Below are 13694 nucleotides of genomic sequence, written 5' to 3'. Positions count from 1 at the left end.
GGCATAGGGCACCAACTGTCTGACATCTATAATCCAGTGTGGAGATACCTTCCCAGAAGCCTTAACGCCCACTCACATCCTGGGCCATTTGACCTCAGGAAATCACATGATAGGTTAGGGCTAGGTTTCACAACGAGCTCACCCAAATCCTTGGCTGATTGTGACCTACACCCGTTTTCACACCTTGGCTCGTGTCATTAGAGAGAGGATCGTTAGGGTCCCTCGTCCATCTTGGGCGGACGCTCCCATAGGCCTTAAATCTGGAACTCTCCACCATTTGACCTAGAACTGAAGAAGCTTCTCGGATGAGAGGTGAAATGTCTTCAAGCAACTTAAAGAAGTTTCCAAGCTCCTTAGACTGCAATCACCTGGATGACTGAGAACCTTCACAGACATCCATTACAACTTCCTTCACCAAGTGGATCTCAGCCTGCAAAATACATAGATCTAAACCTGAAATCTCACAAATGTGCTTTAGAAGTCATTTCCTTTCCGTACTGCAACTTGGTCACATTCATTTATCAGATAGTTGAAGAAATGTCTCATCACTCATCCAAGTGACTTCTTCAATCTCAGCTGAATGCAGGTTTCCTTATAAGCAGGACATTTGCATAAAGACCAACACTGTCATGTTTTTGTCTGTAGACACCCTCGTTGTTTTTAAAATATGTGTTGGTAAGGCAGAGGTGTAATAGTCTGCAAATATGATCAGTTGTAAAGGTGTCTTGATCTGCTAGCCTGTCATGTGGATTCTGTATGAACAAGTGCAAATGTGTCAGGATGGCCGAGCGGTCTAAGGCGCTGCGTTCAGGTCGCAGTCTCCCCTGGAGGCGTGGGTTCAAATCCCACTCCTGACATCACTTGCTTATTAAACATAAGACTGACATGTTATGTGATGTCTTCCTTCAATAAAGAAGTTGCCACTAGATGGCAACTGCTTTGATAAATTATCAACTTGAAATCTGGTTTAGTTGGTGTTGGGGGTCGCCTACCTGGTTGGTGATTGTAAGCTTTAATCTACATGCCAAATATCCTCAAGTACCTCTCTCATGCGTCTATCGGAGTCTGAATGTTCGGCAAAATCAATTGTTCCACACAGCCAAATTCACTCCAGATACAGACTGCTCCGTTACATCTATGTCCACGGTGAATGACCATCTTTGAAAAGAGGTGGTGGCATAGGGCACCAACTGTCTGACATCTATAATCCAGTGTGGAGATACCTTCCAGAAGCCTTAACGCCCACTCACATCCTGGGCCATTTGACCTCAGGAAATCACATGATAGGTTAGGGCTAGGTTTCACAACGAGCTCACCCAAATCCTTGGCTGATTGTGACCTACACCCGTTTTCACACCTTGGCTCGTGTCATTAGAGAGAGGATCGTTAGGGGTCCCTCGTCCATCTTGGGCGGACGCTCCCATAGGCCTTAAATCTGGAACTCTCCACCATTTGACCCTAGAACTGAAGAAGCTTCTCGGATGAGAGGTGAAATGTCTTCAAGCAACTTAAAGAAGTTTCCAAGCTCCTTAGACTGCAATCACCTGGATGACTGAGAACCTTCACAGACATCCATTACAACTTCCTTCACCAAGTGGATCTCAGCCTGCAAAATACATAGATCTAAACCTGAAATCTCACAAATGTGCTTTAGAAGTCATTTCCTTTCCGTACTGCAACTTGGTCACATTCATTTATCAGATAGTTGAAGAAATGTCTCATCACTCATCCAAGTGACTTCTTCAATCTCAGCTGAATGCAGGTTTCCTTATAAGCAGGACATTTGCATAAAGACCAACACTGTCATGTTTTTGTCTGTAGACACCCTCGTTGTTTTTAAAATATGTGTTGGTAAGGCAGAGGTGTAATAGTCTGCAAATATGATAAGTTGTAAAGGTGTCTTGATCTGCTAGCCTGTCATGTGGATTCTGTATGAACAAGTGCAAATGTGTCAGGATGGCCGAGCGGTCTAAGGCGCTGCGTTCAGGTCGCAGTCTCCCCTGGAGGCGTGGGTTCAAATCCCACTCCTGACATCACTTGCTTATTAAACATAAGACTGACATGTTATGTGATGTCTTCCTTCAATAAAGAAGTTGCCACTAGATGGCAACTGCTTTGATAAATTATCAACTTGAAATCTGGTTTAGTTGGTGTTGGGGTCGCCTACCTGGTTGGTGATTGTAAGCTTTAATCTACATGCCAAATATCCTCAAGTACCTCTCTCATGCGTCTATCGGAGTCTGAATGTTCGGCAAAATCAATTGTTCCACACAGCCAAATTCACTCCAGATACAGACTGCTCCATTACATCTATGTCCACGGTGAATGACCATCTTTGAAAAGAGGTGGTGGCATAGGGCACCAACTGTCTGACATCTATAATCCAGTGTGGAGATACCTTCCCAGAAGCCTTAACGCCCACTCACATCCTGGGCCATTTGACCTCAGGAAATCACATGATAGGTTAGGGCTAGGTTTCACAACGAGCTCACCCAAATCCTTGGCTGATTGTGACCTACACCCGTTTTCACACCTTGGCTCGTGTCATTAGAGAGAGGATCGTTAGGGGTCCCTCGTCCATCTTGGGCGGACGCTCCCATAGGCCTTAAATCTGGAACTCTCCACCATTTGACCCTAGAACTGAAGAAGCTTCTCGGATGAGAGGTGAAATGTCTTCAAGCAACTTAAAGAAGTTTCCAAGCTCCTTAGACTGCAATCACCTGGATGACTGAGAACCTTCACAGACATCCATTACAACTTCCTTCACCAAGTGGATCTCAGCCTGCAAAAATACATAGATCTAAACCTGAAATCTCACAAATGTGCTTTAGAAGTCATTTCCTTTCCGTACTGCAACTTGGTCACATTCATTTATCAGATAGTTGAAGAAATGTCTCATCACTCATCCAAGTGACTTCTTCAATCTCAGCTGAATGCAGGTTTCCTTATAAGCAGGACATTTGCATAAAGACCAACACTGTCATGTTTTTGTCTGTAGACACCCTCGTTGTTTTAAAATATGTGTTGGTAAGGCAGAGGTGTAATAGTCTGCAAATATGATCAGTTGTAAAGGTGTCTTGATCTGCTAGCCTGTCATGTGGATTCTGTATGAACAAGTGCAAATGTGTCAGGATGGCCGAGCGGTCTAAGGCGCTGCGTTCAGGTCGCAGTCTCCCCTGGAGGCGTGGGTTCAAATCCCACTCCTGACATCACTTGCTTATTAAACATAAGACTGACATGTTATGTGATGTCTTCCTTCAATAAAGAAGTTGCCACTAGATGGCAACTGCTTTGATAAATTATCAACTTGAAATCTGGTTTAGTTGGTGTTGGGGGTCGCCTACCTGGTTGGTGATTGTAAGCTTTAATCTACATGCCAAATATCCTCAAGTACCTCTCTCATGCGTCTATCGGAGTCTGAATGTTCGGCAAAATCAATTGTTCCACACAGCCAAATTCACTCCAGATACAGACTGCTCCGTTACATCTATGTCCACGGTGAATGACCATCTTTGAAAAGAGGTGGTGGCATAGGGCACCAACTGTCTGACATCTATAATCCAGTGTGGAGATACCTTCCCAGAAGCCTTAACGCCCACTCACATCCTGGGCCATTTGACCTCAGGAAATCACATGATAGGTTAGGGCTAGGTTTCACAACGAGCTCACCCAAATCCTTGGCTGATTGTGACCTACACCCGTTTTCACACCTTGGCTCGTGTCATTAGAGAGAGGATCGTTAGGGGTCCCTCGTCCATCTTGGGCGGACGCTCCCATAGGCCTTAAATCTGGAACTCTCCACCATTTGACCCTAGAACTGAAGAAGCTTCTCGGATGAGAGGTGAAATGTCTTCAAGCAACTTAAAGAAGTTTCCAAGCTCCTTAGACTGCAATCACCTGGATGACTGAGAACCTTCACAGACATCCATTACAACTTCCTTCACCAAGTGGATCTCAGCCTGCAAAAATACATAGATCTAAACCTGAAATCTCACAAATGTGCTTTAGAAGTCATTTCCTTTCCGTACTGCAACTTGGTCACATTCATTTATCAGATAGTTGAAGAAATGTCTCATCACTCATCCAAGTGACTTCTTCAATCTCAGCTGAATGCAGGTTTCCTTATAAGCAGGACATTTGCATAAAGACCAACACTGTCATGTTTTTGTCTGTAGACACCCTCGTTGTTTTTAAAATATGTGTTGGTAAGGCAGAGGTGTAATAGTCTGCAAATATGATAAGTTGTAAAGGTGTCTTGATCTGCTAGCCTGTCATGTGGATTCTGTATGAACAAGTGCAAATGTGTCAGGATGGCCGAGCGGTCTAAGGCGCTGCGTTCAGGTCGCAGTCTCCCCTGGAGGCGTGGGTTCAAATCCCACTCCTGACATCACTTGCTTATTAAACATAAGACTGACATGTTATGTGATGTCTTCCTTCAATAAAGAAGTTGCCACTAGATGGCAACTGCTTTGATAAATTATCAACTTGAAATCTGGTTTAGTTGGTGTTGGGGGTCGCCTACCTGGTTGGTGATTGTAAGCTTTAATCTACATGCCAAATATCCTCAAGTACCTCTCTCATGCGTCTATCGGAGTCTGAATGTTCGGCAAAATCAATTGTTCCACACAGCCAAATTCACTCCAGATACAGACTGCTCCGTTACATCTATGTCCACGGTGAATGACCATCTTTGAAAAGAGGTGGTGGCATAGGGCACCAACTGTCTGACATCTATAATCCAGTGTGGAGATACCTTCCCAGAAGCCTTAACGCCCACTCACATCATGGGCCATTTGACCTCAGGAAATCACATGATAGGTTAGGGCTAGGTTTCACAACGAGCTCACCCAAATCCTTGGCTGATTGTGACCTACACCCGTTTTCACACCTTGGCTCGTGTCATTAGAGAGAGGATCGTTAGGGGTCCCTCGTCCATCTTGGGCGGACGCTCCCATAGGCCTTAAATCTGGAACTCTCCACCATTTGACCCTAGAACTGAAGAAGCTTCTCGGATGAGAGGTGAAATGTCTTCAAGCAACTTAAAGAAGTTTCCAAGCTCCTTAGACTGCAATCACCTGGATGACTGAGAACCTTCACAGACATCCATTACAACTTCCTTCACCAAGTGGATCTCAGCCTGCAAAAATTCATAGATCTAAACCTAAAACCTCACAAATGTGCTTTAGATGTTAAGTAGGCATGGGTTCAAATCCCACTCCTGATATCACTTGCTTATTACACATAAGACTGAAATGTTACGTGATTTACATGCCAAATATCCTTGTGCAAAGTACTGACCTCATATATCTGTGACATGCATCTGTCAGAGTTTTAATGTTTCACAAAATCAATTGTCCCAGGAGCCAAAATTTGGGAATGAAACAGTCACACGGGAAGCACACCTGCACATTTTTACACAGTAAAATAAAAGTGTCAGAAAACTGGGAAGAAGTCCATGAATTTTAAAAAAGTAAAGGAGATGATTTCATTGTTATTATTCATTTTATGACAAGCAGTCATGCAACCCTATCACACAAGAGTGGTAATTTCAGTGGCAAATGCAAAAAAAACCCATCCAAAGACAGTTAATTGTCACAAAAAGCTTTGACACAGCATCATTATTTAGAGTGAATTGCATAATCATGCAGTAGCCTCAGTTAGTACATCTGCAGGTGTATCCCAATACCGATACAACCAGTGTAGACACTGTCTTGTGAATATTCCGTGTGCTCATTTCAAATTTCAGTGGTCAAAAACATTTCCTGCAAGTTTTCTTTATATAGCGTAAAATTCCAACAGCAGTCACCTCGTGGTGCTTTATATTGTCATTTAAAAACCTGTAATAAATGAATGAAATTCCCAACAACCAAAAGACCTTTGAGTAAGCACTTGGCAACAGTGGGGAGGAAAAACTTCCTTTTGTCAGGGAGAAATCTCCAGCAGAACCCCTACTGCATGGATTTACAGAGAGATTGTGGAAACTCTGAAAAAGTGCAAAGCTCATGTTGCGCATCACGGAACAATGATATTTGTTAAGTTCAGCTTTCTGTTGTTTCTTAGTGTTACTGTTCTTCAGTGGGTTTCCTTGGAGAACCCATTATTTCTAGTTTTGTACTTTGTTTCTTTGTGTTGAGCAATTGTCACTGCTGTATACCAGTCAGAAATCAGTTTTAGTGTTTAGTGTTAAACAGAATTTAATGTTTATATTATGTGTGCTTCCTGTGTGCTCAGGACAAGAAGACAACTGTTGTTAAAATTGGATGTTTTATGGAACTAACAAGTGGATCCTCTCACCACCTAAATTAATCAATAGCCACTGAACATGTAGCAGTTGACAAAGAACACGCATGAGGTCCCACCGAGATTTGAACTCGGATCACTGGATTCAAAGTCCAGAGTGCTAACCATTACACCATGGGACCCACAACGTAAAGGGTTTACAGACAGATTTTGCAAGCAGATTTGGACGAAAACCTTTATTGAAGATAAAATCCAACTGTCAGGAGTTGGATTGGAACTCTAATTTTAACACAGTGCCTTAGAACACTCGGCTATCCTAACTAAACAAACAAACAAAAAAAGCATTCGAATGATCTGACGCCTAAGACTCAACCATTCACAAAACAGCTTAAGTCGAGAAGGTAACAGCCAACAGTTAGTGAAGATGTTACCTTTGTTCAAGATATTGTAGAGGAAACTGTTTTATTTTATGACAGTAAGTGTTTGAATGACATGTAATACTCATACTCATGCTAAAATACCTCTATACAACTGCTGTCAGTGAATACTAGCGTATCCAGGAGTGTTGGGTACTGGAATCCAAGTTGGTTATGTAATGAACACATACTCTGTAGTATAGTTCTTTACAAATGCTGACAAACCTGCACCCCCGACAACATGTATGCTTTCTGTGCGCTCAGGACTAGAAGACAACTGTCATTGGATGTTTTATGGAACTAACAAGTGGATCCTCTCACCACCTAAATGAATCAACTGCTACTGAACATGTAGCAGGTGATGTGAAGAAGGAAAGGAAAGCTTACAAAAAACATGCATGAGGTCCCACCGAGAGTTGAACTCGGATCACTGGATTCAAAGTCCAGAGTGCTAACCATTACACCATGGGACCCACAACATGAAAAGTTTACAGACAGATTTTGGAAGCCACACAATGTGATCTCGTCAAATGAAATTCTGCATAAAACTGTAAGATGCTTTGGATGAAAGCAAACTAAAACACAGTTTTAATAAGTGATTAAAATATATTTTAATGGTAAAATGCTGATATTGTATTTTTGTTGTCTATTTTTCAGTTTTTTCAGTGTAGCAATCAGGCAAAACGCCCAACAGATTTCCCAAGTGGACCATTGCGGCTTTTGCTATACTGGTCCACTTTATAGTCATATTTTATTAGAATTTGATTAGGATTTTTTTTTATTTTGACTTAGTAGACTCAGAACAGACAATATGGGTGAAAGGGGAGAAGAAAGAAAGAGGGGAGTGGAGTTGGGGAGAAAGTTAACAGAAGAAGGGGGAGATAAAAATAGAGAAGAAGAGGGAGTGAAGAAAAAAAATGCTGAGCAGCACACAGTATTAATGATACATGTTTAGAGGCAGCAGTCGACCAAGATAGTGAGTACCTGTTTGTACACTTGTGTGAACACGCTTGTGTTCATAAGGTTACTCAATTCAACTATTTAACAGGTAGGTGTGGGGAGCCACAGCCTGCCCCCAAGGACATGAAGCAGGCATAGAGAAGACCTGGGCCCCAAACATCCAGAGGCCCCCCAGAGCACGAGAGCCCCAGGAGGATCACCGCAGGGGCAATCGTTACACCCAACTAGAAGAGAGCCAAGGAGAGCCCTAGATGGGATTCACCCAGCAGTCAATGTGCAGAGCTGTCAATACTGACAGTGAAACAATCTTCTGAGCGCTTAGTATTAGGCAGGGTTTTATCATTGTGTTTTTGAGGGAGATGAGTCCTCAGCACTATACTTCCATATGTCCTACACAGTGCATTGCTCTCCTATTTTGCTACTAACCTTCTGATATTGTACACAGATCTTTAGGTTGTTGTTTTTTTTTCAGAAAAGCTCCTTTATATCTGTTTGGTTTAATGCAACAACAGGAGTGTGCCTTGAACCCACACCTCCAGAGGAGAGTGCACCCTTAACACAGCACCTTAGACCTCTCACATCATGGCATGGACTCTGATTGTTTGGAAATAATGCCACACTGTGGAAGCCTGACAACATAATTTCACCTGAATCATAAAACAGAATAAAATCTGACATATTAACTTAAACATTTTTTTAATTGTAAAATGCTTATAATGGCAAATGAACAGAAGTCAGCATTGATTTTAATAGCACTGTTCAAAGAATGACAAAAATGTCCCAAGTGTTGCATTTATTATGTTATTGATATATTAATACATTTAGTTTGTAAATATGTATTAAAACAATATTATACCTCTTTGTGGGCAAGATTTAGTCTGTATACATCGATCTCTGAAGTGTAATTACTGCAACTTTGGGCTGCACTCAGGTCACTATGTGGCTTCTGTTTTAGCACATATAATGAGGTTTCCTCTAAGCAAACAAAATATAACACTCAGCTGTATCCTTTCAGCATTTTCGCTCCATAACAACAAACTCCAACAGGTGTCTCCTTGTCATGAGATGAAGAACAGGTGATGAATCCCTGCATCCTCTGACTCTAAATTAGTCCACAGACATCCCTTCATCAGTTTTCTTCCACAGAACCTGAAGATCACAGAGAAGGATGTTGGCTTTGATGCAGGATCGTGCTGGAAATGTTCAAACAGACAGACCTGCAGTTTGCTCACCTGTTTCATTTCCATGGTGACAGCTGATAAAACAGGACACAATATCACATGCTACACAGAACTAACACATGATTAAACTGTTATTTTAGAATGGTCATAGTGGTTTTTGGACTCACCTGCCCAGCAAAAAGAGGGTAACATCAAAGGAGCGTCAACAGACACACCATGGAGCAGCTCAGCCAGCCAGGACACCTCAGCTGGATCATCAACAAACAACTCCTCTGATTCGTCCAACCACAGCTCAGACTCTGGCATCCGTGTAAACAAACAACTGCTTTTGAGTTCAAGGCAAAAGTACGACAAGTAAGTTAAGAAAGTAGTTCTGCTTTCATTTGCCTAATGAGCTTTTAAACTTTCCCTCTCGGTCATTTCAGCAACATCAGCTGTTTTCTTCCTTCATTAGGTCTGCAGACTTACTGCTGTAAACCATTGCTGGGTAGAATTAAACGTGTTTTTACCAGTTTCAAAACATAAATGCACTCACAAGTTGTCTGAGTGGCAAATGTTGCACCATCTACACAAACATTTCAACCATTAGCAGACCTGTTGTAGAGCCTCCATCCTCCTCCTTTTCCTCTTTAAACCAGGCAGTAGCTGTTTCCAATGTATCACTGCAGTCAGACATTGAAGATGTGAGGTTGCCGCACTGGAGACTCTTTCTTAGGCACTCTGTGTCACAGATGTAGGCTTCTTTGGCTGAAGATAGACAGAAAAGAGAGCACCTTTGGAGTGTGACTGTGTAAGAGACTGTGATCTCAAATCTTTTAAAATCACTTACAAGACTTATTGTTATTATTATTACATGATATTGGTTTCAGACCAAGATAGCTGACTCAGTCGTGTCTTAGATAAGTTGTAGTAAAGTAAAGCCTTACATACTACCCATGTTTTCCAGCTGTTGGATGTAACTGACTGCATCTCTGGTGTTCATGTGGAGTTGGTGACTGTCACGGAGGTGCCTCAGGATGTGTTTAGAGTGGAAAGCCGATTTAGTGTAATAAACCAGTTTAGGAAGGCACAAAGAGCCCACAGCAGTGATTTCAAACCTGTTGCCCTGAAAAGTAAGAGGCATACATAAAGAGGATGAGCTCGTGTGGTACGGTTAAAGCTACATACAGGTCAATGTGACCTTTAATGTATGTATACTTTGATTATAGTGCAGTCTTTAGAACCTAACCTGAAAGGTGAAGCGATCAATACCTGTCCAGGAGAAATCATACAACAAAGATTGCTTCCCTTCCACCTCCTTAAAAAACACAAATTCAGATCAAGAATCTATATGTACATGTGAAAATAAGTTCATAAACTTTATTTAAAATTATGTGTGAGACTGTCATTGAAAACGACTCACCTGGCAAATATGGACTCCTTTCACTGTCACACCGAGGAGGATTAAACTCCTCGGCTGTTTTTCCTCCTGTGTGTAAAATAATAGTTGATAAAGCAGTTTTTTTTAACAAAGCCATGGGCTCACATAACAAACATGACTCACAAAGAGTTCTCTAAAATGACCAAGGCAGACAAATAATACTAGAGCATGCCAAAGGATTATTACTGGGGCTTTTTACGAGATCTGTAACAGTTTTCACACTGCAGGACATTTTTCTGAAGATTTTCTGAAATGTACGAGTTTATGGAGTGTCTGATATATGTGACCTCTTTTCCTTTTCCTTTCAACTGCCTGATAGCTCCATATTCAACATCTCAGGACAGGAGTTTCTTAGTTAGTCTCTCTTAAACTAAGAAACAGACATCCTTACATCAGAGTTTGTCCTTGTTTAACTGAAACACTGTCTGACCTCTCTCATCCTGTAGAATGTGACAGGTCCATCCTGCAGCCCGTTGGCTTCCTTTATAAAGTGCAGGATGGCTTGCCTGCGAGACACCCCCCTCAGCTCACCATGCAGCACTGGGCTGTGCTGAAGTAAATACTCTCTCCCTCTGTGCTTTATGAGCTGAGAAGATGAACACACAGAGATATATATATAATAGTATTTCTGTCAAGGTTAGACTACACTTCTTTTTCTTTCTTTTTTTTACCCATGAGGGGAAGTAATCTTCAGGGAGAAAGTAGCATCTGTGTTTTCTCTCCTGCTTCTTCTCTTCTCCGTCTTCCTCGGTCTCCTCTCCCTGTGCCAGATCGCCGACGTCAGCTTGGAGGGCAGAGGCTGCCAGCTGGAAGAACAAAGCCTCCTGATGGTGGCTCTGTGAACGCAGCACCTTCTGCCTCAGCTCAGTGTAGTAGAGCTGCTGCACTGTGGTGCTCCTGCAAGAAACAGGGAGGTTTTCTTTTCCTGTTATGAAGTCTGTCAGGTTGAGTCAGCTGTCTAGTTTTTCCACAAATATTTTCACAAACTTAAACAACACTTATAGTGGAAATTATTAATCTTGGAAAAAGAAGGTAATGGAAAACAAACTTACAAAATTAGCAGCCCACTTTCTACATAATACTGGACTCTCAGAAATAAGATAAATGGGACCTGGAAAGGTGGGATCAGTAAAGAGAGTACTCAGTTTATCGTTTCTGCTATTAGACAGTCTAGGTAATATTTGACCAATATGATAAATCATTAAAAAAAAAAAACCCACGGACATAAAAGAACTTTTAAAATAAGCCAGATCTTTCTAATATGTTTGACATGTTAGTCCAATGGTGGACTTTATCTGGATGCAGTGTTTTCACTGGGAGAAACATCTTAGTACTCATACAGTCTTATCTGTCGCAGGTTTCCCCAGTCGCAAAGTTGCACAACTACTGAAACCAGCACCGGTGCATAACAATGAGCCACAAGATGTGCTTGAGATCATTGATATGCAAATCATCATGACTGCCAATAAAACCAGGAAAACCTGAAATTTGAAGTGACATCATTAAATTCAGCTTTCACAGTGTTGCCATTACAGCACAGAAGCCATTTGTAAATCTGGTGATTTCTGTTTCAACAGTGCAAACACTACACCAAAAAAAGAAATGGAAAACTAACCATTAAAGATCCTTTGTTCCATCGTTTCCCAAAGTACTTGCTCAGCTTTTGGTCCAAATCAAGAAACAGATAATCATTATCTTAAAAAAAGGAAAAAAAGCACACATTCAATCAGAGATGTCAGGCTCAGTTTCACAGCATGTGGCCCAGAAAAGTAAAAATATTGACTAACAACCTATCAGTACAAAGGCCTTTTGTTTCCATTGCGTTTGTTCTGAAGAAGAACAAATACATTTTTAAAACATTCACACTTATGGGATCACAAACAAGCTGATGTGTCTTAAATAATGAGTGCAATTTTAACAATATGTCTCAGTTTTTCCACTGTCATTAAAAAGAAATGCAACTGTCTTAATCAAAGAACCGCATCTATGAACAGCTATGAAACTGACCATATTTCACACTTCTTGGTAGGGCGGCAAAATTAACAGTTGAGGCAGGTTAACTCCTGTCACAACACTTCATGCTGTACAGGAAAGAGTGAAAAAATAGGAAGAAAAAATTCGACATAACTTGCACGCTCAAGTAAAGTAACTCAGTTTTGGCCATATTTGTCCTGTAAACCATATGTTTGATGGCGCTCAGTAATGCTGTTTACGGCTGATAGGAGATGGCTTTCCATGTATTATATGTTACAGCAGGTTCACTCACTATCAGCAGCCTCCCAGAATCTCAGCGTTCCAAAGTTAATGAATAAAAAACATTTGCTCCTGAACTCCCGCAGAGAAACTAACTGACCTTTCATAACAGCCAGACCAAACACTTGGAGATCACTGACACCAAGATGCTTCAACACATTGTTCAACACCTCATGGCCTCTGGCTTTTACCTATAAACACACAGGAAGAAGAAAGAAAACATAAAACATATTGAGAGTCCATGCTTTCAGTGTTTTGGCTTTGTTGCTAATATGTATTTTTTTCTAATAAAATACTCTTCCACTGCTTTAAAAATAAATATACCCCACTGACAGATCAATGCAATCTTAACGAGTGTAATTTCGGTTTCTGTGTCCATGTGACGTGTCACAGTGAAATACCAAACAAGAAAATATGCTACAGAAAGGATCTGTGGTCACTCACCGTGACAGCACAATCCAGGTGCTGCTTGTTCGGTAGAAGAACGCACACCTGTCGTCTCTGTTTGGTCCTCATTGCCACTAGGCTTCGCATGGTCTCGATCCACTATATATCCTCCTAGCATCCTCCCACAGGCCCAACAAAGCAAGCCTGCCTCCTCCTTCAGCCTGACACATAATGACGTCTATACAAACAGACAGATGCATCAAAAGTCCTCACATTACCAGATCTGCAACCAGAGAATTTAATGTATTTATTTAGCAGTTTGATCTCTTTAGACATAAATAAACAAAATTAGCTCTAATGTGCTAATAATGTGTTTGCATCATTTGATCGCCTTCTACTTATTTGGACATACTGTGAGTTATGTTCACTCCAAATACTACAGAAAACTGAAAGATATGAATGTTTTGCAGAGAGAAATTGGGATGTCAGAAGCAGCTGTTAGAAGTACAGTAATGAACAAAAACCTACCACCTACAGTTTGTTCTACAAGCTACAGAGTGATGGGATATACTTAGTGTTTCATACACAGTGTAATAAGTCACGCTGTTGTTCATCTGAGGTTGTATTTAAATAATTGACCTGTTGAACTTTGAAACTGAAATATGGTGTATTCTCTCTTTAACATGACTATAGTTTATTCTTATTTAATTTTTCATTGTAGTTACCATTCCTAACTCATTTTTATTTAAGCATTAGTTAACTATAACCTTTTACTCCTTTCACACACCAGAAAAATAATCCACTGATAAACTGCTTTTTAGATATAATAGAAGAAAT

General features: G+C 41.2%; 1 protein-coding gene and 6 non-coding genes across 13 annotated transcripts; 4 read left to right on the top strand and 3 right to left on the bottom strand.

Annotated features, from left to right (window-relative positions):
* The first annotated feature begins 774 nt into the window (after positions 1-774).
* trnal-cag (transfer RNA leucine (anticodon CAG)) lies at positions 775-857 on the top strand. The gene has a single exon. It is a non-coding gene; the product is annotated as a tRNA-Leu (tRNA).
* Positions 858-1950: 1093 nt separating this feature from the next.
* Positions 1951-2033, top strand: trnal-cag (transfer RNA leucine (anticodon CAG)). Its single transcript has one exon. It is a non-coding gene; the product is annotated as a tRNA-Leu (tRNA).
* Positions 2034-3126: 1093 nt separating this feature from the next.
* On the top strand, positions 3127-3209 carry trnal-cag (transfer RNA leucine (anticodon CAG)). Its single transcript has one exon. It is a non-coding gene; the product is annotated as a tRNA-Leu (tRNA).
* A 1095-nt stretch (positions 3210-4304) lies between these two features.
* Positions 4305-4387, top strand: trnal-cag (transfer RNA leucine (anticodon CAG)). The gene has a single exon. It is a non-coding gene; the product is annotated as a tRNA-Leu (tRNA).
* Positions 4388-6350: 1963 nt separating this feature from the next.
* On the bottom strand, positions 6351-6422 carry trnaq-uug (transfer RNA glutamine (anticodon UUG)). Its single transcript has one exon. It is a non-coding gene; the product is annotated as a tRNA-Gln (tRNA).
* A 635-nt stretch (positions 6423-7057) lies between these two features.
* Positions 7058-7129, bottom strand: trnaq-uug (transfer RNA glutamine (anticodon UUG)). Its single transcript has one exon. It is a non-coding gene; the product is annotated as a tRNA-Gln (tRNA).
* A 1274-nt stretch (positions 7130-8403) lies between these two features.
* Positions 8404-13636, bottom strand: LOC100706196 (FERM domain-containing protein 6). 7 transcript variants are annotated; one of them, XM_013269459.3, is made up of 13 exons: positions 12915-13635; positions 12571-12661; positions 11833-11912; positions 11270-11328; positions 10889-11114; positions 10648-10803; positions 10200-10265; positions 10026-10094; positions 9728-9902; positions 9392-9544; positions 8965-9122; positions 8849-8871; positions 8404-8765 (listed from the first exon to the last, which is right to left on the bottom strand). In XM_013269459.3, exons 1-11 carry the CDS (start codon positions 13002-13004, stop codon positions 8989-8991), a joined length of 1299 nt encoding a protein of 432 aa, XP_013124913.1. In that variant the 5' UTR covers positions 13005-13635; the 3' UTR covers positions 8404-8765; positions 8849-8871; positions 8965-8988. The 7 variants fall into 7 exon arrangements, with proteins under 7 accessions (XP_013124913.1, XP_005471363.1, XP_013124914.1 ...); XM_005471306.4 differs by having other exon boundaries at positions 8965-9096; positions 12915-13632; XM_013269460.3 differs by lacking the exon at positions 8849-8871 and having other exon boundaries at positions 8404-8809; positions 12915-13636.
* Between the last annotated feature and the right edge of the window lie 58 nt (positions 13637-13694).

Source organism: Oreochromis niloticus, linkage group LG8, assembly GCF_001858045.2.
Source record: "Oreochromis niloticus isolate F11D_XX linkage group LG8, O_niloticus_UMD_NMBU, whole genome shotgun sequence".
NCBI classification, from domain to species: domain Eukaryota; kingdom Metazoa; phylum Chordata; class Actinopteri; order Cichliformes; family Cichlidae; genus Oreochromis; species Oreochromis niloticus.
This window is presented reverse-complemented; position numbering and strand designations above follow the sequence as displayed.